Source organism: Culex pipiens, chromosome 3 (genome assembly GCF_016801865.2).
Source record: "Culex pipiens pallens isolate TS chromosome 3, TS_CPP_V2, whole genome shotgun sequence".
Classification (NCBI taxonomy): domain Eukaryota; kingdom Metazoa; phylum Arthropoda; class Insecta; order Diptera; family Culicidae; genus Culex; species Culex pipiens.
Window position 1 is genome coordinate 42,900,410 of NC_068939.1, and position 25,678 is coordinate 42,926,087.

The 25,678-nt window shown below is 37.5% G+C and overlaps 1 protein-coding gene across 1 annotated transcript in view; it reads right to left on the reverse strand.

Annotated features, from left to right (window-relative positions):
* The window catches only part of LOC120412418 (mucin-2-like), a 58,498-nt gene extending 46,371 nt beyond the window's left edge, over positions 1 to 12,127 (reverse strand). Inside the window, exon 1 of the mRNA XM_039572879.2 lies at positions 11,788 to 12,127. Within this exon, the coding sequence (XP_039428813.1) occupies positions 11,788 to 11,790 (3 nt within the window). The 5' untranslated portion in view covers positions 11,791 to 12,127. The remainder of the gene's footprint in view (positions 1 to 11,787) is intronic.
* Between the last annotated feature and the right edge of the window lie 13,551 nt (positions 12,128 to 25,678).

Sequence of the window (25,678 nt, forward strand, 5' to 3'; positions counted from 1 at the left end):
AAAATTGTTATAATGCCAAAATCATAGGCGAGTAAGCCAACTCCTTGTTATACATTTTATATTCATAGCAAATCAAACGTTGTAAGCTTTTTGCCTTCCTCACCTCACTGAGTCAAGGCTATAAAATCACTCGAAAAATGAAATTCTTAATTTAACCTCCTAGACCCACCTTTACTTATACGTATTGACTCAGAATCAAATTCTGAGCAAATGTCTGTGTGTGTGGTGGGATGTTGATCAAAAAAATTGCACTGGGTTATCTCGGCACTGGCTCAACCAATTGTGTCTGTTTTGGTCTCATTCGATCCGTCTTGTGGTTCCATAAGTTGCTATTGAAAATTATAGAGTTTAGTTATGCATAAAAAAAAGGTGCAGGTGGTTATGTTCTACATGACCAATATGACAAAGAACTTTGTACAAAACTCCTAAAAAATATTCTATTTTATTTTATATTTTTAAAACATTGCCTATGTATTTAATCCTAAATAATTTATTCCTATAAAATGTTTTCAATCTTTGGCACCTCTGTGGAAATAAGTTGCCAAAACAAGTATGGTTCGGAAAATGTCCAATCAAAATGGTAATTTTCATGTCCAGTATCAAAAACCATGAATTTTGATACCCATATTGCCCCAAGTCGAATAGTTCGATTAATGTCCCCCCGGAAAGACCTTCCTCCAAGGGAATGGCCACTCCGGGTGTGGCCAATCCGGTCAAAATGGCCATTTTCATTACCAGTTAAAAAAACCATGAATTTTGATACCCATATTGCCCTAAGCCGTATGGTTCGATTAATGTCCCCCCGGTAGAACCTTCCCGAGGGCACTGGCCACTCCGGGTGTGGCCAATCCAGTCAAAATGGCCATTTTCATTACCAGTTTAAAAAACCATGAATTTTGATACCCATATTGCCCCAAGTCGTATGGTTCGATTAATGTCCCCCCGGTAGAACCTTCCCGAGGGCACTGGCCACTCCGGGTGTGGCCAATCTAGTCCAAATGGCCATTTTCATTACCAGTTTCCAAAACCATGAATTTTGATACCCATATTGCCCCAAGTCGTATGGTTCGATTAATGTCCCCCCGGTAGAACCTTCCCGAGGGCACTGGCCACTCCGGGTGTGGCCAATCTAGTCCAAATGGCCATTTTCATTACCAGTTTCCAAAACCATGAATTTTGATACCCATATTGCCCCAAGTCGTATGGTTCGATTAATGTCCCCCCGGTAGAACCTTCCCCAGGGTACTGGCCACTCCTGGTGTGGCCAATACCGTATAATTGTGGTCCCAAGCCCATTGCCCCAAATCATTCTGGTCTGGTGACCGTCCTTACAATCTTCATAAGAACAGAATACCTCCCAATTTAGTGCACAAACTGTGTCTTTCAATGTGTGCGTGTGTGTCTGTGTGGGCAATAAAATTACCACCGTGGATCCGCCTTTGTCGAAACCTCGTCAGTTACTGAATTTTTCTGAGGCTATCTGTTAGCTTAAATAGTTCGCATGAAATGTGGCAACAGCGGTGCCACATTCTCGCGAGAGAGTTTCGCGAAAGCAGGAGAGGAGGCAAAATTTGCACCATGTTGCCACATTTCATGCGAACTATTTAAGCTAACAGATAGCCTCAGAAAAATTCAGTAACTGACGAGGTTTCGACAAAGGCGGATCCACGGTGGTAATTTTATTGCCCACACAGACACACACGCACACATTGAAAGACACAGTTTGTGCACTAAATTGGGAGGTATTCTGTTCTTATGAAGATTGTAAGGACGGTCACCAGACCAGAATGATTTGGGGCAATGGGCTTGGGACCACAATTATACGGTATTGGCCACACCCGAAGTGGCCAGTGCCCTGGGGAAGGTTCTACCGGGGGGACATTAATCGAACCATACGACTTGGGGCAATATGGGTATCAAAATTCATGGTTTTGGAAACTGGTAATGAAAATGGCCATTTGGACTGGATTGGCCACACCCGGAGTGGCCAGTGCCCTCGGGAAGGTTCTACCGGGGGGACATTAATCGAACCATACGACTTGGGGCAATATGGGTATCAAAATTCATGGTTTTTTAAACTGGTAATGAAAATGGCCATTTTGACTGGATTGGCCACACCCGGAGTGGCCAGTGCCCTCGGGAAAGTTCTACCGGGGGGACATTAATCGAACCATACGACTTGGGGCAATATGGGTATCAAAATTCATGGTTTTTGAAACTGGTAATGAAAATGGCCATTTTGACCGGATTGGCCACACCCGGAGTGGCCAGTGCCCTCGGGAAGGTTCTACCGGGGGGACATTAATCGAACCATACGACTTGGGGCAATATGGGTATCAAAATTCATGGTTTTTGAAACTGGTAATGAAAATGGCCATTTTGACCGGATTGGCCACACCCGGAGTGGCCAGTGCCCTCGGGAAAGTTCTACCGGGGGGACATTAATCGAACCATACGACTTGGGGCAATATGGGTATCAAAATTCATGGTTTTTGAAACTGGTAATGAAAATGGCCATTTGGACTAGATTGGCCACACCCGGAGTGGCCAGTGCCCTCGGGAAGGTTCTACCGGGGGGACATTAATCGAACCATACGACTTGGGGCAATATGGGTATCAAAATTCATGGTTTTTTAAACTGGTAATGAAAATGGCCATTTTGACTGGATTGGCCACACCCGGAGTGGCCAGTGCCCTCGGGAAAGTTCTACCGGGGGGACATTAATCGAACCATACGACTTGGGGCAATATGGGTATCAAAATTCATGGTTTTTGAAACTGGTAATGAAAATGGCCATTTTGACCGGATTGGCCACACCCGGAGTGGCCAGTGCCCTCGGGAAGGTTCTACCGGGGGGACATTAATCGAACCATACGACTTGGGGCAATATGGGTATCAAAATTCATGGTTTTTGAAACTGGTAATGAAAATGGCCATTTTGACCGGATTGGCCACACCCGGAGTGGCCAGTGCCCTCGGGAAAGTTCTACCGGGGGGACATTAATCGAACCATACGACTTGGGGCAATATGGGTATCAAAATTCATGGTTTTTGAAACTGGTAATGAAAATGGCCATTTTGACCGGATTGGCCACACCCGGAGTGGCCAGTGCCCTCGGGAAGGTTCTACCGGGGGGACATTAATCGAACCATACGACTTGGGGCAATATGGGTATCAAAATTCATGGTTTTTGAAACTGGTAATGAAAATGACCATTTTGACCGGATTGACCACACCCGGATCGGATTGGCAACACCCGTAGTGGTCAGTGCCCTGGGGAAGGTTCTACCGCGGGGGGGGGGGGGGACATTAATCGAACCATACGACTTGGGGCAATATGGGTATCAAAATTCATGGTTTTTGAAACTGATAATGAATATGGCCATTTTGACTGGATTGGCCACACCCGGATCGGATTGGCAACACCCGGAGTGGCCAGTGCCCTGGGGAAGGTTCTACCGGGGGGACATTAATCGAACCATACGACTTGGGGCAATATGGGTATCAAAATTCATGGTTTTTGAAACTGATAATGAAAATGGCCATTTTGACTGGATTGGCCACACCCGGATCGGATTGACCACACCCGGAGTGGTCAGTGCCCTGGGAAAGGTTCTACCGGGGGGACATTAATCGAACCATACGACTTGGGGCAATATGGGTATCAAAATTCATGGTTCTTGAAACTGGTAATGAAAATGGCCATTTTGACCGGATTGGCCACACCCGGAGTGGCCACACCCGGAGTGGCCAGTGCCCTCGGGAAGGTTCTACCGGGGGGACATTAATCGAACCATACGACTTGGGGCAATATGGGAATCAAAATTCATGGTTTTTGATACTGGTGATGAAAATGACCATTTTGACTGGATTGGCCACACCCGGAGTGGCCAGTGCCCTCGGGAAGGTTCTACCGGGGGGACATTAATCGAACCATACGACTTGGGGCATTACGATTAAAGTTGGGAGTAATTGTCATAATAAAAGAAGTTTTCTAAAAGACATATTGAAATGTTTTCAAAATCATTTAACTATGATTTATAAATGGATTCAATTCGCAAAAGAGCTGCTTTCTATAATTCTTTGGACACATTTTCACTAAGGTAAAGATCAGGTGAAGATAGGTTTTGAAACAGGATTTCCAATCCTTTTTCAATTTCTGGGTACATTTTTAGCAAAATTTCATTTGAAAAAGCATGTCTTAACATTGACAATAAAAAACAAAAATACTTCAATCAGAACAGATTCAACCTCAATTTTATTTAAAAAATATGGAGTAGAATTGGGCAAATTGGTGAACGAGCCGTTATGATACTTAATAATTACCTAAAAATGTCATACTTTGTGTTTTCGACATGTTTTAGGAGCTATTTTGCGTTTACAAAAAATAAGTGATATAAATTCTAAAGTAAATTTTCAAATCAACCTATGATTCCTGGGTTTCCTATGCAAATAAAACCTTTTGAAAATTTAATCTAGAGTTAAAGTTTGTGTTTGGTAGGGGCAAAAGTCACTTTTTAGAAATTTTGGTCTAACATTTGAAGTTTACAAAATAAGGTGTCGAGATTTTTTTTTCAGGCAAACAAAAATAGAAAACGTATAAATATTTCAATAAGGAGACATAGTTTCTAAATTTTAATGAAAAAAAGTATTTTAAAATGCATTATAAACCTGTCCAGTTGTTTTGCAATCATTCGTTTTCAAAATATCTAAGTATTGACGAAAATATTTTTTTTTGCCAAAAAAAATCCTAATAAGGATTATTAATGCAAAAAAAAAAAATGCATTTGCAACAGCCTAACTTAATTAAAAAATAACCTTTTTTTTTATTGGCCCGCAAACTCATGTCAGCATCAAATTTATTCAGCCATTAAGAAACATTAAATGTTATTTGTAGTCAACAAAGTATATAAGTCTTTTAATAAAATACTTTTAAATTTTGGGTAAAATTGTTAAAAAGTCAGATTTTTTCCTAAAAATCGTGGCCAGTGCCCTCGGGAAGGTTCTACCGGGGGGACATTAATGGAACCATACGACTTGGGCAATATGGGTATCAAAATTCATGGTTTTTAAACTGGTATTGAAATGGCCATTTTGACCGGATTGGCCACACCCGGAGTGGCCATTGCCTTTAAGAAAGGTCTTCCCGGGGGGACATTTACCGAACTATACGATTTGGGGTAATATGGGTATCAAAATTGCCCCAAGTCGTATGGTTCGATTAAAGTCCCCATGATAGAACCTTCTCCAGGGCATTGGCCACTCCGGGTGTGGCCATTTTCATTACCAGTTTCAAAAACCATGAATTTTGATACCCATATTGCCCTAAGTCGTATGGTTCGATTAATGTCCCCCCGGTAGAACCTTCCCGAGGGCACTGGCCACTCCGGGTGTGGCCATTCCGGTCAAAATGGCCATTTTCATTACCAGTTTCAAAAACCATGAATTTTGATACCCATATTGCCCTAAGTCGTATGGTTCGATTAATGTCCCCCCGGTAGAACCTTCCCGAGGGCACTGGCCACTCCGGGTGTGGCCAATCCGGTCAAAATGGCCATTTTCATTACCAGTTTCAAAAACCATGAATTTTGATACCCATATTGCCCCAAGTCGTATGGTTCGATTAATGTCCCCCCGGTAGAACCTTCCCGAGGGCACTGGCCACTCCGGGTGTGGCCAATCCGGTCAAAATGGCCATTTTCATTACCAGTTTCAAGAACCATGAATTTTGATACCCATATTGCCCCAAGTCGTATGGTTCGATTAATGTCCCCCCGGTAGAACCTTCCCGAGGGCACTGGCCACTCCGGGTGTGGCCAATCCGGTCAAAATGGCCATTTTCATTACCAGTTTCAAAAACCATGAATTTTGATACCCATATTGCCCCAAGTCGTATGGTTCGATTAATGTCCCCCCGGTAGAACCTCCCCGAGGGCACTGGCCACTCCGGGTGTGGCCAATCCGGTCAAAATGGCCATTTTCATTACCAGTTTCAAAAACCATGAATTTTGATACCCATATTGCCCCAAGTCGTATGGTTCGATTAATGTCCCCCCGGTAGAACCTTCCCGAGGGCACTGGCCACTCCGGGTGTGGCCAATCCGGTCAAAATGGCCATTTTCATTACCAGTTTCAAAAACCATGAATTTTGATACCCATATTGCCCCAAGTCGTATGGTTCGATTAATGTCCCCCCGGTAGAACCTTCCCGAGGGCACTGGCCACTCCGGGTGTGGCCAATCCGGTCAAAATGGCCATTTTCATTACCAGTTTCAAAAACCATGAATTTTGATACCCATATTGCCCCAAGTCGTATGGTTCGATTAATGTCCCCCCGGTAGAACCTCCCCGAGGGCACTGGCCACTCCGGGTGTGGCCAATCCGGTCAAAATGGCCATTTTCATTACCAGTTTCAAAAACCATGAATTTTGATACCCATATTGCCCCAAGTCGTATGGTTCGATTAATGTCCCCCCGGTAGAACCTTCCCGAGGGCACTGGCCACTCCGGGTGTGGCCAATCCGGTCAAAATGGCCATTTTCATTACCAGTTTCAAAAACCATGAATTTTGATACCCATATTGCCCCAAGTCGTATGGTTCGATTAATGTCCCCCCGGTAGAACCTTCCCGAGGGCACTGGCCACTCCGGGTGTGGCCAATCCGGTCAAAATGGCCATTTTCATTACCAGTTTCAAAAACCATGAATTTTGATACCCATATTGCCCCAAGTCGTATGGTTCGATTAATGTCCCCCCGGTAGAACCTCCCCGAGGGCACTGGCCACTCCGGGTGTGGCCAATCCGGTCAAAATGGCCATTTTCATTACCAGTTTCAAAAACCATGAATTTTGATACCCATATTGCCCCAAGTCGTATGGTTCGATTAATGTCCCCCCGGTAGAACCTTCCCGAGGGCACTGGCCACTCCGGGTGTGGCCAATCCGGTCAAAATGGCCATTTTCATTACCAGTTTCAAAAACCATGAATTTTGATACCCATATTGCCCCAAGTCGTATGGTTCGATTAATGTCCCCCCGGTAGAACCTCCCCGAGGGCACTGGCCACTCCGGGTGTGGCCAATCCGGTCAAAATGGCCATTTTCATTACCAGTTTCAAAAACCATGAATTTTGATACCCATATTGCCCCAAGTCGTATGGTTCGATTAATGTCCCCCCGGTAGAACCTCCCGAGGGCACTGGCCACTCCGGGTGTGGCCAATCCAGTCAAAATGGCCATTTTCATTACCAGTTTCAAAAACCATGAATTTTGATACCCATATTGCCCCAAGTCGTATGGTTCGATTAATGTCCCCCCGGTAGAACCTTCCCGAGGGCACTGGCCACTCCGGGTGTGGCCAATCCGGTCAAAATGGCCATTTTCATTACCAGTTTCAAAAACCATGAATTTTGATACCCATATTGCCCCAAGTCGTATGGTTCGATTAATGTCCCCCCGGTAGAACCTTCCCGAGGGCACTGGCCACTCCGGGTGTGGCCAATACCGTATAATTGTGGTCCCAAGCCCATTGCCCCAAATCATTCTGGTCTGGTGACCGTCCTTACAATCTTCATAAGAACAGAATACCTCCCAATTTAGTGCACAAACTGTGTCTTTCAATGTGTGCGTGTGTGTCTGTGTGGGCAATAAAATTACCACCGTGGATCCGCCTTTGTCGAAACCTCGTCAGTTACTGAATTTTTCTGAGGCTATCTGTTAGCTTAAATAGTTCGCATGAAATGTGGCAACAGCGGTGCCACATTCTCGCGAGAGAGTTTCGCGAAAGCAGGAGAGGAGGCAAAATTTGCTACGTGCTTTCAGCCAATCAGCAGCCGGGATTTTTCCTGCATTCATTTTTTATTTTCATCTTAACTTTTAAGTACTTTAACAAAGTTTTATCAACTTTGTGAGGTAGTCAACTTGAACTTTTAGTCTTCCCCTTTCGTTTGATGGGTAAAACATAAAGATTGTTTGAATAGGGGGGAAGATATAAGCATTTGAAAAACGACACAAATCGTTACACTTTCGCTTCGCGAAATTTTGGATTGACACCCGTAGACAGTGCCCTTAGGACAAAGTTCTTTGTCAAAAACTATTTCGACTTATTTCCGGAAGATTCTAAAAAGGGTGTTTTTTAAAAGAAAACCCGTTATGTTATACATTTTTAGACAGGTATTCGAAAGCCCTTACCAACGAGTTCAAACGATTGAAGATCTGACGACCCTATCCAAAGTTATAAGATCTGACAACCCTACCATAAGTTTTTATGCACATATGTGCGCTGAATTATGATAATCTGACTACCCAATCAGATGGTTATGATGATGAGTCAAATTGATAGAACACTGAAAGGTCCAACCTTTTGTATCTATTTTGGATATCATTACCCTCTAAATGTGAGGAAGGCATCAACCATCTAAGGGTGGATTAAGTAACGTTTTTATCTGTTAGTCGGGGTTATGATTCTAAAAAAAATCTGAAAAAGATGATGATTGATTGAAAAATGAGGCCTGGTTGCGTAGCAATGAGAAATATGCGTTTTTCTTAACTTCTTTACAATCCTTACAAGACCAAATCTAAGCAGCTAAAGTTTGGATTATCATTGTCAAAATATAAAAATTGGAGGGATGTTGCATAGCTATCCATATTTTCTCAGGAATTGACAAGAAGGGCCCTATTCTAAAATTAAAAAAATACTCTTTTAGAAAAAAATATCCTTAACTGTGCACTGTGGGCGAAATGGAAACCAAAATCGGACTAAATTGAACGCGATTGGTGATGGTTTCATACACCGCACGAAACGGCAAAGTGTCCATTTTGCCCCAATTCCCCATTTTTTACATTTTTTCTTTAAAATCAGTCTGTATTTAGAGCGAAAGCTTCATGCGGCCATCCAAAATGCACTTAATTTATGTGAAAATGTCCCAGGAATCCAGTAAAAATAACCACGTGCACCGCAGAGTTCATCTAGGGTCCATTTAACCCCAATTCCGCTATAACACCATTTTTGGCCGTTTTCAAATGTTAGGTCTGATTTAAAAAATCTGAAAATATTTGTATCGTAAAGATCAGACAATTTTACATTAAAATGACGAATTGTACTTGATAGTTTGACACATTTATGTTGATAAAAATAAAAAAAAGTATATGTAAAAGGCAGTTTATTCTTCGTTTGGGAAAATTGGCCTAAAACTGATTCTTCAATATTTTTATTTAGTTTTATTTCTATATCAACATAAATGTATCAAACTATCAAGTGCAAATCGTCATTCTTCTGTAAAATTGTCTGACCTAACATTTGAAAACGACCAAAAATGCTATTATAGCGGAATTGGGGTTATATGGACCCTTGATGAATTTTGCGGTGCAATTGCTTATTTTTACTAGACTTTGGATGGCTGCATGAAGCCTCCGCTCTAAATACAGACTGATTTTTAAGAAAAAATGTAAAAAATGGGGAATTGGGGCAAAATGGACACTTTGCCGTTTCGTGCGGTGGATGAAACCATCACCAATCGATTCTCCGGATTTTTTACATAAGAAACCAATGGCTCTTACGGCTTTTTGAAAACTCACCCGAGATTTCACAAATTTCTAGTTTTTTTAGTATTTAAATCGGATCAAGAGTGTCCATCATACCATCGATTAAAGAACTATTTTTTCGTAAATTGTAAATGATTTCGACGGACACAATAAAAATAATAAAAGAGATTGTTATGATCATTTACTTCCAAAAATGATTTAAGTAAACCTTTTCGAGTAAATTTGAAATATTTTTAACTATTATTATTATTTTTTTTTAAACGTTTGTCATTTGTTTTTTTTTTGGCTCTAGGGTTGTAGCTCCACTAAAAAATATTTAAAATAATAATAATAAAAAAGCTTCAAAATTTAATTTACGGGCTATGGTTTCAACATTTGAATGAAAAATATACCTGTCCAGAAGATTGCAATCATGAGATTCCAAAATATATTAGTTTTGACGAAAATTTATTTTTTTGCGGAAAAAAAAAGTTTTTGCAGTGATGTGCATTGGAAATTCACAAAAATTAAAAATATTTTTAATCCAGCCCAAACATACGAAATGTGATAATCAGTGCAGAAAAATGCATTTTATATTTTTTTCATTTTGTATTGTTTTGGCGGCAGATTTTTTGACCATATTTCTCTATGGCTCAAAAGTTGCGGGTTTTTGTCCCCTAAAACATATCAAAAAATCTCGAAAATCAAAAAATACGTATTTTGGGAAATTGAGTTTTTGTAAAAAAAAAAAGTTATTTACTATTTTTTTCTCAATAGTCCTCAACAATACCTACAACTTTGCCGAAGACACCAAATTGATCAGAAAATTCACTCAAAAGTTACAGCTGTTTGAATATTTACGTAACATTTTTGTATGGACAGCAGCCAAAATTGTTTGGAGACTTGTATGGGTGAACCAATGACACAAAATAGTTTCTTTGGTCATAGGGAAGGCCCCTAAAAAATTTGAGCCAAATAAAAAAAATACAAAATCTAAAAATGGTCAAAATCGGCCGATTGCGTAGAGAGTTGCTCACATAAGGAATCGGTGGACAAAGTTACATTACAGAAAACTAAAATATTCAAAAATTTAACAATATTAAAAAAAACACACCCCCTTCTTGGCAATTTGAATAAATAAATAATAAAGGTTTTGAATTTTTAAATGTATTTTGATTTGTTTATACAGGACATGCAAATCAATCAATCGAAAACTTTCAAGAGTCTGAATCCGTTTTGAAGAATCTTAAAAATAATGGTTTAGATTTCTGAAATAATAATGTTCATCCTGAAGTAATTCTTAAACATAATTCCAGGAACAAACTTTCTTACTGATTTTTGATTTTTGGCGATTTATATTACAATTTTTTTTTAATGTTGAATTTGGATATTCTGGAAAATGTTCAAATCATTTCATGGATCATTTTAATATAAATTTTTAATAAATGATTAATCAATGTTCAAACACATATGTTAAACATTAACCACCCAAAATGCTTAAGATATATCAATCATTTGGTGACAGTAAACCATATACATAAAATGTTGTATCAGAATTAAAAAAATAATAATAAAATTGAAAAGCGAATTTAAAAATAAAACGTGTTCAAAAACCAGAAAAAGTTATTTTTGATCAAATATTCTGGAATTAGTTTAAAAATATTTTGACTAAAATATTGTAAATTACCAAGAATTTTATGTTTTCATCAGTTGAATTTGATTCTATTCTGCTTACTTCTTCAAAGATTTCTTACTTACCTTACTGTACAATTATTAATGATTTTAGTTTCAAAATAGATATTTCTAAAATCATATACCACTTAAACAATTCCTTCAATCCGAGTCACAATCCGGAATTGTCCCGGACCTTCCCCGTTCTGTTCTTTTCAATCCATTGCACATCAGTCCATCAAATAGTTCATATTCTCGGATGATCTCGCACGTGATTCACCATCGTTGCTGCTGCTGGAAAGTCCTCTCACAAAACCGCTTTGCATACGGAACCCATTTCTATCAATCAAGCAAATTTATCTCACATACCGTCCGGTTCCGTTTCACTCAACAGTTATTCTCAGTTCGCGATTATTATATCACAGCCAGCATCTCAGTCTCGATCACCACAGCAGGAGCCCAGAACTCCCCCGGACGATAAAAGATCATCGGTCACCACAAGCTTCGCCAGTATGTCCCAAGCAGGACATTAGTATTCCAAAGTCTAATCCTCGAAAACTCAACGAATTCAGGACGTGACTTGAATGCACTCACCATTTTCAAGCACTGGGCACCAATCTCCTAAAGAACGAAAATCTTCCCCACCACGGCACTTTAGATCTCTAATCACACGTCTCGCGGGATCGTCCCGGTCACACCTTCAGGAAGTCGTAATCCCGCCGAAAAATTTATGCAACACTTATCACCGATTACTTCACCGAATGTTCAAGTTTCGTGAACGCACATCACTGATCAACCTCAGAAACGCGAGGTTGCCTCAAGTCCTTAACAGTCCAAAAAGTCCTCGAAAATTCCCAAAAAATAAAAATAATCTAGAACCACGCGCGAGAACCGAACCGCGGAAAATTTAGCCACCAACTGAAATGTGATGCTGATTTGGAAGGCTTATTTATACTCTTTGAGCAGAGCGCGCCAGAGTGTCAACGCGGAGTGAGATCAAGTCGCGGCGACGATGGTCGGCCCCAGTACGCATCTCGCGACTTTACCTACTAAGCACCCTCCCGAGTGTATACTAAAGAGCCTCCGAGCCGAGCCGAGAGATGAGGCGGTGGAGCTCATTCGAGTTTATTTTTTCCTCCTTCTGACGAACAGAGGGTAGCACGAGGATCTTCTTCTACGCATGCCAACAGGTTTGACTGGGGTTAAGAAAAACTAGATTCATCACAGGTCGCTTGTTTGTGTGAGTGTAGATTTTAGCATGATTAGTGCATATTTTGGGTTGATATGGAGATTAGATATTAATTTATTGCCAGTGTCAAAAAACGTCGCTTGAATAAACAATCGAAACTGGTTCGACGACATTATCGATTCGAGCAGTTGAGTGAATGATTTCAAAAGTGACCTTAAGAATTTTGAATCTCATTTCGTCAATCTTCGAAATAACTGTAGAAATCATGGAAAAATACTGTCTTTCAAGACAGGTTATATTAGCCCACGATATATTCATCAAATCCTCAGAAAAACAGCAACTTTAAATAAAAGGTTTCCTATTAATTTCTTCCTATTTGTTGGTAAGGCAATCAGGGTGATTCTAGCCAAGTAAGGGACCACTCTCAAAAGGTTTTTGAAAATCTTTTAATTTTTGATTTTCACTGATCAATAAAAGAATCTTTTCACTATTTTTACTGGTTTTAGCTACCAAGCTTGAAAAAAAGTTATTAGATTGACATTTGAATGGGTGTACCCCATTTGGCATAATGGACATTTGGCATAACGGGTTTTCAAGAAGGACGTTTGGCATAATTGGTAAAAGACATCAGGGACGTTTGGCATAATGGACATTTGGCATAATGGACATTTGGCATAACTTGTTCAAAAACCATCTAGGAAGAATGGACGTTGGGCATAATTATTACTAGATTTTATTTTTGTTTTATTTTATAAGTATTTCTCATTTTCACGAATGAAAATATATTAAGAAGAAGAAATTTAAGAAATAATCTCTATATTTTTTCCCCAATAGTAAATTGTTTCTTTTTTGAATAATTCACAATCTCTTGTTAGCTTTACATTTTCCACCTTTCGATATAATTAGCAATAATATTTTTTGAATAAAATTTTCCCTTCTTTTATATGAAACTCAACTTGAAGATAAAAAAACCTCTTCAAATCTTCGACAATTGAGCTGTTAGAATGCAATTTTCCCATCTTTTGATCATAATTTCAATTGAAGAAGAAAAAATCTCTAAATAAATCCACATTTTCCCCTTCTTTTTTTTCGAATTCAATCTAAAGAACACCCTGAACTGGGCAGCACTCGTCCGACACGAGAGTAGCGGTAAGATTTACAGATACAGAGAACACAGTTCTAGATGACCGAGAGAATTATGCCCTCGAGTCCATTTCAAGAAAAAGTTCTTCCTTCAAAACAAAAAGTGTTGTCTACGGGAATTGAACTAGGGACCTTTAATAGAATAACTCAATAACTAAACTGCCTTGACCACAACATCTTGGTGACACAAAAGTAGTCAAATGTCGAAGTATGACCCATGTTGCAGATTTACTGTTTTAATTTATTAATGAAATTCATTGTTTTGCAGATTTCGATTTTACTTTTCTTTAAATATTTAACAATTTAATTTTTATGAAATTTTCCTATATTTTCTATACAACTTAAGACGGGAATTTTTTTCATAGATGTTCTCTTTAAACATTTTTATCATTTTTGCACATTTTTTCTCTGTTGCTTTATTTTTTGCAGCGACGTTGTTTATGCAATTTTCCCTTCTTGTATTTATTTGAAACTAATCTTAAAGAAGGGACAGTTGTTCAAAAAAAATAATTGCTAATTAAATTGATTTTTTGAATAGAGGTAGGTGAAAAATATAAATTTTTATCACTAAAACTTGATTTACAAAAAAAACACTATTTTTAATTTTTTTATTTTTTTGATATGTTTTAGAGGACATAAAATGCCAACTTTTCAGAAATTCCCAGGTTGTGCAATCATTGACCGAGTTATTAATTTTTTAATCAATACTGTTTTTTTCAAAAAATCGACACTTTGATCGCAAAAAATTTTCAATTTCATTTTTCGATGTAAAATCAAATTTGCAATCAAACAGTACTTTAGTAAAATTTTGATAAAGTGCACCGTTTTCAAGTTAAATCCATATTTTAGTGACTTTTTTGAATATAGTCGTTGATACGACCATTAGTTGCTGCGATATTGCAATGCAAAGGACAAAAACAGGAAAATTGATGTTTTCTAAGCCTCACCCAAACAGCCCACCATTTTTCAATGTCGATATCTCAGCAACTAATGGCCCGATTTTCAATGTTAAAACATGAAACATTTGTGAAATTTTTCGATCTTTTCGAAAACAATATTTTCAAAATTTTCAAATCAAGACTAACATTTTAAAAGGGCGTAATATTTAATGTTTGGCCTTTTTGAAACGTTAGTCTTGATTTGAAAATTTTGAAAATATTGTTTTCGAAAAGATCGGAAAATTTCACAAATGTTTCATGTTTTAACATTGAAAATCGGAGCATAAGTTGCTGAGATATCGACATTGATCTGATGAGACTTAGAAAACATCAATTTTTCTGTGTTTAAACCTTTGCATTGCAATATCTCAGCAACTAAAGGTCGTATCAACAAAGTTCGAAGAAGCAAAATATAGAGAATTTTCTCAGCTTTTCAAAAATATTTTTTTCAAAAGTGGGCAAACAAGTGCACTAATTTTAAAAAATGAAAAACTGCGACTATTTTCAAAAAAGTTACACAAAAATGGCTATAACTTGAAAACGGTGCACTTTATCAAAATTTCAGTGAAGTACTTTTTGATTGCAAATTCAATTTTACTTTGAAAAATGAAGTTGAAAAATTTTTGCGATCAAAATGTCGATTTTTTGAAAAAATCAGTATTGATTAAAAAATTCATAACTCGGTCAATGATTTTTTGCACAACCTGGAAATTATTTTTGTCCTCTAAAACATATCAAAAAATTAAAAAAAATTAAAAATAGTGTTTTTTTGCAAATCAAGTTTTTGTGTTAAAAAATTAAATAAAAAAATCACCAAATTACAGATTTTTGAATCTTCATACATGATTTTTGTATGGACAGCTGCCAAATTTGTATGGAAAATTATATGGATAAACTAATGATGCAAAATGGCTTCTATGGGCCTACCGAAGGCCCCAAAAAAGTTTCAGTCGGATAAAAAAAAAAATTAAAATTGAAAACAAAACCGATTTCGTAGAGAATTGCTCAGAAGGAAAAATTGCATAAAAAACAATAATTGCAAAATATTTAAAAAAAAACAAAAACTGCACATCTTTTGAGAAATTTTACCTATTTTTAATTCTAAAATAAAAGAAGATAAAATTGCTTAAAAAATATTAATTGCATTTCTATAAAGAAGAGCAAAATGTACATACATTCTTCAGGTTGAATTCATAAAAGGAGGAAAAAGGGAAAATAGTATAAAATCTTTATTGCAAAATATTTAAAGACTGGTAAAACTTACATCTCTTTGTTAGTTGAATTTAAAATAAAAGAAGGAAAAATTTAATACAAAAAATTTGCTTCAAAGTATTTCAAAAGGAGAAAAATCTTAATACTATGCAGACACTTCCTAAACATTTATTTCAAATAAATTTATGAAAAAATGCATTTTAAAGTTTTATTAAGAAATAGCAAAAATTATGCCAAACGTCCATTATGTCAAATGTCCATTATGCCAAATGTCCCTGATTTCTTGGACCAATTTTGTCAAACGTCCTTCTTGAAAGCCCGTTATGCCAAATGTTCATTATGCCAAATGGGGTACAAATGGTGTATTATAAATTGGTTTAGCTAATTGTACTTCAATTTCCAAAAAAAATAAAGTGTTCTGAAAAAAAATTCCCCTCTGATTTTCGGGCTAATTTTGAAGTGAGTGGGGGGAAGGTGACAAAAAATTTAAAAAATATGTGTACCAGTCTTAATCAACTTCTTTTCTTAGGGACCATCCATAATCCAAGTGGTCACTTTTTGGAAATTCAAGACCTTCAGCATAGTCTTGGTGTTCTCGATTCTAGGTGTCTGAAGGCTTGATTGTCGAGGCAACTGCAAACCTCCCCGGGATTCAAACTGACGACCTTTGGATTGTGAGTCCAACTGCCTACCAGCGACTCCATCGAGACTGAAATTTACTTTTTGCAACTCCGTTGTGAAACTACATAGATTTACTGTTATTCTAGAATGACGAACGCTCTATTTTTTACACCATGAATAACAGATTTGAAATAGTTGTTTATGCAACAGGAATAAGGGCATAAGGGAATTTATCTGTTGTCATATTAATTTTCGATACTATGAGAGCTGGGGTCCCCAGAAAACTTACCTGATTCCGCAGCTGGATTGACCAATTTGAAATTTGCAGTATTTTGAAAAATAAAGAAAGGAATTTTTTAGTAGTAATTTTGTGTGCTCTGACATGGATAACTTTGTCGTTTTTTAACGTCATGATTCGAATTCCCGGACGCTTCGAAACCCGGACACCTCATCTTGCTTTATCAATTATTTGAATATAAGTTCACATTATGAATGTCAAAACATTTTTATTTGATGAATTATAACATCAACTTTAATCTAAAGTTTGATTGATCGTTGTAGTTAATGTCAAAACAATTAAATAAAATAAAATCATAAGATTATCAAAAATGCGAAACATTTCACGTGAAATATTTCAAAGGCGTCCGAAGTACCGGAAAGGCAAAGCAGAAATTTATGGTTTTGATTTCCTTAAATTCTAGCAAATTTTTATATAAAATATCGATTGTTTTGATGTTAACAGCTTATTTGAGACCTAAAGAATGCCATTCACTAACATTTCAGTCTAAATTTGTGCGATTCATTAGAAAAAATGAGTGTCCGGAATTCGAAGCAAAAGTGTACGGATTTCGAATCAGCTTTTATCAGTGTCCGGGATTCGAAGCATAACAAGTCATTTTAATTTTGAAATTCTGATGAAAAATTGCTAGAAAAGACATATTTAGCATGCATTTTCTTGAAACTGACTGTTCATACTACATCCTGATGATATTTCTACATTTCCAACTTGTTACATGATTTTTGGTCAGCTATAACGAAAATGACATGCTACTAAGTGTCCGGATTTCGAATCATGACGTTAATTATCTTCTCCGAATTAGTTTAAAATCTTTCAACAAATCAAAAGAAATACATGTTTTTTTTTATAATTTTGTTTCAGCATCACAATCTAAAAATTATGAAATTATGAGCTAAATGTTAATTTCTTCAAGCTATACACATCTAAATACAAGCTGACAATTGCTGTTCTCCACAGCACACACAAAAAAACCCTCTAAAGACCTCCCATCACAACCCATCCATCAATGGTTGATCTCACCACTTGTCACAAACCGGCCTCCCCTCTGTCATTATAACCCGGTGATCATGATCTTCAACCGCTACCATAAACTACCAACATCAGCCACATAGTCTGCAAAAATTCCCTCACCCCCCATCAGCTGCTGCATTGTAGACAGTCGTCAATCGTTGCAAACGCGTGATAATCACCCCCCTTCGGTGCTGTCAGTTTTCTTTTGCAGCTCAACATGAAAGAAAAAGGTGACAAGTTCACGCTTCCAGCCAGCAGCCAGCAGCCAACCAAAATGAGCTGAGCGGGAACCTGATTCCCGCGTGCTGAATTGCGTTTTTCTTCTCTCGCTCGCGATTCTACCAAGAGAGTAGCGAGTGATAAAAAATGTGTTGCGCGACATGCCGGTTCTGCGACATTGTGAGTGGAAAACGCACGTGTTTGCAACAAACAAAAAGCCGGCTTAGTGGAATCAGCACTGAGCTAGCTGAGAGTGAGAGCGATTGAGTTGAGCTTGAGAAATCTGGCTCTGTTTTGAATAGCGTTAGCTGTTTGTTTGAATTTGCCTCTCTCAAAAGTGAAAAAATCTGCTTAATTACCTGTTCGCGGAAGTTTACTTGGAAAATAGTTTTCCTAGTAAATTTACGCTTACATTATTGAAAATACTAATCAATGAGAATGTATTTGATAGTTGAAGCATAATTTATCAATTCATTTTCAATGATAAGTGTTTCCTTACAAGTCCCTTTTCTGAACGGGTTTATGTGTGCGGAAAAGTTACCGTATGATTGATTAGGATAATTCAATCATTTAAACTTTCAATTCTTGAAGATGAAATCAAAAAAAATTGTTTGGTTAATAGGCTGTTGCAAATATTGATCAAAGTTTTTGTACCCCTTCTTCTCTCAAAATCTTCGAGCTGAGGATAAAAACAATTCAAACAGCTTCAAAATTGCAATGAAAATTATTGTGCATTCAAATTGATTTCAGCTTAATTCAAAATGCATTCCTCTGCGTTTAAATCAATTTTAGCATGTTCGAGTTTATTAAAAATTCATTTGAGTTTTCGATAAACAGTTCCATAAACAAATTTTTTATCAATAAAGTTTTTTTCGTCAGATCTGACATTTTTTTAAACTATTTTTTGCAAATCAACTGTACGGGTGTCACGGTATATTTTTCCGTGAACAGTAAATTCAGTTATATTTACTGAAATCTGCACTACTGAAATTTTCAGAAAATAAAAACTTGCTGAAATTTCAGCAAACTATGACAGCTCCATACAAATTTCAACTGATGTTCAGCGAAAAACTAACTGAAAATTTCAGTAGTGCAGTTTTCAGTAAATATTAACTGAAAACGAACATTAGAATTTGCTCTGTTAGATAAAAATATTCAGCAAGTCTGATATTTGACTCTTTCCCCAAAGTTTGCGAACAATTTGTCAAAAAATTATCGCAAAACATTGCTTGGTTAAATATTTGAGTGTTTAATAATGCAAATCGTAGAGTTATTCATTAAAAAGCTATGTTATACCTATTATGTTCCCAACATTTTTTTTTTTGATTCTCTGTCAAATTACACTACCACATTTTAACACAATTTCGAATCAATCATAATTTGCAGAAAAAGTTGCATTTAAGTATTAAGTTTTAGTTCAATATATCTTGTGATATGCCCAGTTTCGTGAAATAAAAAGTGACGTTCCCCCGTTTTTTTAATATCATTCTCTTTTACAGGATGAACGCCGCCTACTGATTTCGTCAAAATTTAATATAGTTTTCATGTTTAAAAAAATATTATCATTAAAAATGAGCGGTGTTCATCGTGTAGATAAGAATTCAATCCGGAGATTTTGGAGAAAGTCACTTTTTATTATAAGAAATTGAGCATATCTATTTAAATTGAACATAAATTTATACTTTTTAAAGGAAACATGTTCTGCCAGCTGTTCTCTACAATGTAATTGATTCAAAAATGTTTTAAAATACAACAGTTTAATATGGCAGAGGATTGTTGAGAACCTTTTGGGCAAAAAGTTAAGCTTTTTATTGAAATACTCTAACATTGGCATTGATTAAAACTCAAATGAGTACTCGGGCAATATTTTTACAAAGAAAAGGTTTTTATTCGGTCGTCTTGGTTTTTCCAGCTTGGATTCTGGGGTCATTTCAAATAAAGTTAAAAATCTGGAAAATTTTGTCGAAAATGCGAGTTAGAGTCTCGTGAGGCACATTCATAAGAAATTTGATGGATATGTACAAGAATCCATTTTTTTCAGTGACTTTTCTGAAGAAATATCCTATAAAATCCCCTCCGCAAAATTTCGGGAAATAGACCTTCTTTCATGATGCCAAATATCAGAACTGTCGATTTTTTTTTATCTTGACACACCGTCGTGTATAATAACGTCATGATTCGAATTCCCGGACGCTTCGAAACCCGGACACTCCATCTTGTTTTATCAATTTGGATACAATTTCGCATTTTGAATGTCAAAACTGTGTTATTTGATAAATTCCAACATCAAGTTTCATTTAAACTTTGTTTGAACGCTGTAGTTAATGCCAAAACAATTAAATAAAACAAAATTATAAGTTTACCAAAAATGCGAAACATTTCGCTTGAAATATTTCATAAGCGTTCGAAGCACCAGGAAGGCAAAGCAGAAATTAATGGTTTCGTTTTCCTTGAATTCTAGAAATTTTTTATATAAACTATCGATTGTTTTGATGTTAACAGCTTATATGAGACCTGAAGAATGCCATTCACTAACATTTCAGTCCAAATTTGTGCGATTCATAAGTAAAATCGAGTGTCCGGAATTCGAAGCAAAAGTGTCCGGATTTCGAATCAGCTTTTATCAGTGTCCGGGATTCGAAGCACAACAAGTCATTTTATTTTTCAAATTCTGATGAAAAATTGTTAGAAAAGACATATTTTGCATGCATTTTCTTGAAACTGACTGTTTATACTACATCTTGATGATATTTTTACATTTCCAACTTATTACATGATTTTTTGCCAGCTATAACAAAAATGATATGCTACTAAGTGTTCGGATTTCGAATCATGACGTTACGTGTTAAAAAAATCATTGAAAAGTTGATATTCTAGCCAGTAATTTCCATTTCTATTTATGTTTTTTTGGCCAGAGTCGAGAGACAAAAACGAACATATATATTTTCATTGGAGTTATGCAAAATTGAAATTTAGTACCAAGAAGGTCCAAACAAAAAATGCTTATTGCAGTGTTTCAAAGGCACTTTGCGGTTATTTATGTTCGAAAAGTGCATTTTTTGGAAAAAATATCCATCTGGGTCTCTGAGTTCAATAGGGACGTGGCGTTACTTCGTGCTGCCATCTGGTTTTTTTTAAATGCAAGAGTGTCGCCCAGCAAAATGAAGTCGATAAAGTAGTTGGTTTCGATAAGAAAAAGTGGAAAACGTGGTCTAAAAATAGCGACGCCATCCCCCTGTACGGAGCGTTGGATTGAGGTGCTTTTTGTTGCGTTGGGTTCGTATAAGCCCAAGGAAGGTTCTTATGCTACCTAATAGGGGGATGGCGTCGCTATTTTTAGACCATGTTTTCCACTTTTTCTCATCGAAACCGACTACTTTATCGACTTCATTTTGCTGGGCGAGATAGGACGCCGTCTATTTTTAGACGATGACTCAGCACTTTAACACTCTTGCACTTAAAATAACCACACAGAAAAAAATAATGTAAATTTGGATGCTGTAATTTTGGAAGGTTGAATATTACCTCTTTTATGATGTAATTTTACCTCAATTTAGACTGAAAAAGTGACATTACACCAGAAAAGTGGCAAAATTACACTCTTTTATGATGTAATTTTACCTCAATTTAGACTGAAAAAGTGACATTACACCAGAAAAGTGGCAAAATTACACATTTCCAGAGGTAAAATTACACCTTTTTTCTGACATAAAAGATGTACCCCTTCCCAGATGAAATATTACCACGATTTTTTATTCTGTGCAGATGGCAGCACGATGTAACGCCACGTCCCTATTGACGCTTTGGCCACTCTAGAACCGATTACGGAGCATCGGCAAATTGTATGGAGAAAGTTACGTAAAATCATATTTTGATCAAAGGAGGCTGAATTAGCAAACAAGCTAGAAACGTCAGGAAACCAAAAAAGGGCAGGACGAAGTTTGCCGGGAAGAGCTTGTTTTACATAAAAGTTCTTTTCCAAAAAATTTCTAAATCATCACCGTTTTGGGCTGACAATGATTGGAAAACACGTCTTTCACAATGTTGAAAAATGAAAGGAGTCGTATCAATCCTCCAAAAAATTGTGATCAGGAACCGAAAGTATTCCTCAGGACAAAGTTTCAACTTTTTCCGATTTCGAGTGAGTTGACAGAGAATAACCTACCTACATGTTCCCAAATTTACACTTTTTTTTAACTGACAATATCTTAACAACTTTCAAATAATTAGTTTGATTTCCAATGAGAAAAAAATCAAAACTATTGTTATCAATTTATAACAAAATGATGAACATACCAAAGAAGCAAAATAATTGCTTTATTATATCTAAATCCACTTTGTTTTGCTACAATCTCATTTGAATCTTTCATAGCCAAGTGGTTTACCTTGCTGAAGGTATCCAACACTCAGTTCTACATCGGAATCCACCAAAACCAGCTGTGCCATCCTTGGCCGTCCTCGAGGCTCGGCTGCGCGGGGCCACTGATCTCGATCCTCCCCAAAAGAGAACGCACATCCAACTAAACAGTGATTAGCTATTCGGATGACCTTACCTCGGTAGTGTTAGTTGATCAACGTTACACCAGGCTGTCCAGCAATCGTCGCGTCGAGCTGATCTTCTTCTCCCTGGAAAACCTGTTTTTCAAAATTTATTCCAAACCTTAGTAGAGCGCACAAATATCTCACTTCTACTAGGGAGAAGCGCTTCGACGTGCGTGTAGCTAATTAATTCGATGTTTCAAAGAACATGACATGGTACGGTGAAGCTTGTCGAGATGCATTAGAGCTAGTGTCCTACACTAATTCGATGATTCTGTTTTGACCTTATCGATACTATCGATGTTTGATTCTCACACATCAAATCACTTATAGCTATCAGCCCCCACACAGATACATAACATTAATTTTAGTGTTGATCTGGTTTGGTTTGGCCATTCAACGCCACAAGTTCAACGTTGATCTAAATGTTTGGCCGACAGTGACCCCAAATGTAGATTGATATTTTGCTTGCAAAAAAAGTCGTTCAAATGGCAACGATTTTATGAACTTTTCCCATTCTCTGAAATGTTACTGGGGAGGACTTTAAGTGGTGGACTCTACCAATCTGAATAAAAAAATGTTACTGGAAATAGCAAATTAGATTCAAATTGTAATTCTTTGAAAAATGTTTCCAGAAATGTCTTTTGAAAGTGGTTAACCTCGCAAACATTAAACAAACATAGTGTTTGTGATTTCAGAACTGCTAAGTGGTCAAGCAATCGGAAATAAATGATTTAATGGGAAACTCGTTGACTCGTGGGTCAACCAAACCGACCAACTCCATACTGGACGACCTGGTGGAGTCGGCGCCACAGCTGACTACGCACCTCACCTAGGGGCTATAAGCCAGCCAGATAAAAACAAATCGGATGGCACCAATATAGCTTTCAATTATGATGATCATAATTATCACAATAAAACCAGAAATAACAACTCCTCAATCACGGTGACGGTCACCGACTAAATGAATGGGCGCGTAAAAGAGAGAGATGATGATAATCGCAGGTTAAATGAATCAAGCAAGAAAAACAAACAAAAAAATACCTGTTCACTTACCTTCTCCATGCAAATAGAGGCGCTCACCTTGCGAATCGAATTAATTTCCAGCTAAAGTTCATGCGCATCTTTGGTGGCAAAGGTGAGCTGAGGCTTGTGTCTCTTTTTTTGGGCACGTAATTGGTTTGGCGGCGGTTTGCTCTGAGAAGAACGCTAACCATAAGTATAGTTTTATCGAATTGATTAGTTGTTGAAGAGATCGCCAATTATTGTTACATTCCGGCAAGATATTTTTTAGAGTTTTCGGGTGGGACAAGCATCCTTATGATGTCGGAAGCAAATCGGATGAGCAAACCAGGAAAGAGCATCCGGATTCATGTAGAATGACATGTCTGACAGCTCGTTTGGTCACTATATGGCCCAATAAACTCCTCTCGCGAGATAGTAAAACAATAACAAGCATAATCATTTGCTTACACACAGGCAAACGATGCCGGAACTCTGCCCAAAAGAATTCCATTCTAATTTACATAAAACAATCTTTAAAAAATTTCGTATCTTTGAATCTTTGAATCTTTGATTCGTTGAATCTTTGATTCGTTGAATCTTTGAATCTTTGAATCTTTGAATCTTTGAATCTTTGAATCTTTGAATCTTTGAATCTTTGAATCTTTGAATCTTTGAATCTTTGAATCTTTGAATCTTTGAATCTTTGAATCTTTGAATCTTTGAATCTTTGAATCTTTGAATCTTTGAATCTTTGAATCTTTGAATCTTTGAATCTTTGAATCTTTGAATCTTTGAATCTTTGAATCTTTGAATCTTTGAATCTTTGAATCTTTGAATCTTTGAATCTTTGAATCTTTGAATCTTTGAATCTTTGAATCTTTGAATCTTTGAATCTTTGAATCTTTGAATCTTTGAATCTTTGAATCTTTGAATCTTTGAATCTTTGAATCTTTGAATCTTTGAATCTTTGAATCTTTGAATCTTTGATTCGTTGAATCTTTGATTCGTTGAATCTTTGATTCGTTGAATCTTTGATTCGTTGAATCTTTGATTCGTTGAATCTTTGATTCGTTGAATCTTTGATTCGTTGAATCTTTGATTCGTTAAATCTTTGATTCGTTGAATCTTTGATTCGTTGAATCTTTGATTCGTTGAATCTTTGATTCGTTGAATCTTTTAATCTTTGAATATTTGATTCGTACAATCTTTCATCATTTAGTGTGGAACTCCCTTGCAACTCCTCTTTGCGAAGCTCCCATAAAACGTTCTGCTTCCATAAATTTGTGTGTGGTACCACGCGCGGTGAAGAAGACACAACTTCTGCCAACTAACGCCAGATTTTACAGCTCCTCAACACCACAGCCTGGCCATAGTTCCATTTGATGAGGGCGCTTAGCGTTAATTTACACGCCGGCGTTCACCTTTGTGTCATCTAACGACAGTCGCTGAATGGCCGCCGCGCACTTTTACTGCCTCGTTAGTTCTTTGAACTATTGGTTGTGCCAGCAACACTACCGCGTTTCTGGGTTTTAGACGTAACGTAAGGATATTCGGGACGACACTGATGAGACAGTGTGGCAGGTGTGTTTTTGTACGATTATTATTCACTTAAATCGAGAGTTGACGGTTGTGGGCAGATGAGCCTTGGCGACCTTCAAGATCACGAAGCTCGCCAACGCTTGGGGCACGTAAAGAAACGCAGCTTGACCGGTTCGTACAAGTCGGCGGCTGTACTTGGCGGTGAACTTTGGAGTAGGCTGCCGGTGAAAGGAGCTGACACTGCTGAATGGATTCGTTAGTTATGGGTAGATGCATTTATGGAGATCGGTTATCCGGTTTGCGTGCGGATTTAAGTGGAATCAAACATTTATGGTTTGTCCATTTCAATCAGGCCCATCGTTGGAATACTTTCCACTGTTGTACAAATTGAAATGTATACCTTCATTGTTATCCGAGCATTCGTTGGTGAAGGTTGTCTGAATCAACATGACTCGTCGCGTCCCGGCGCAAAACGCCGGCAATATTGCCCTACCTGCGGCTCAAGCAGGCAAAAAAGTGGGAATTTCCAAAAGGAAGGTTGAGGCCTCAACTGATGTCCAAAAACCGGGAATTTCCAAAAGGAAGGTGCTTTTGGAAGTGACATCGAACAGCAAAAAGACGAAAAAGAGCGACGGTACTGTACCGATGGATGAGGAGGAGGAGAACTCTTCATCGCACGAGGAGCAGCTTTTGAAGAACAACAAGTTTGCTGGACTGCCTGACGAGGACCAGGTAGCGGAAGCAAAGGAGAATGAAGTGAAACAGCGAAAG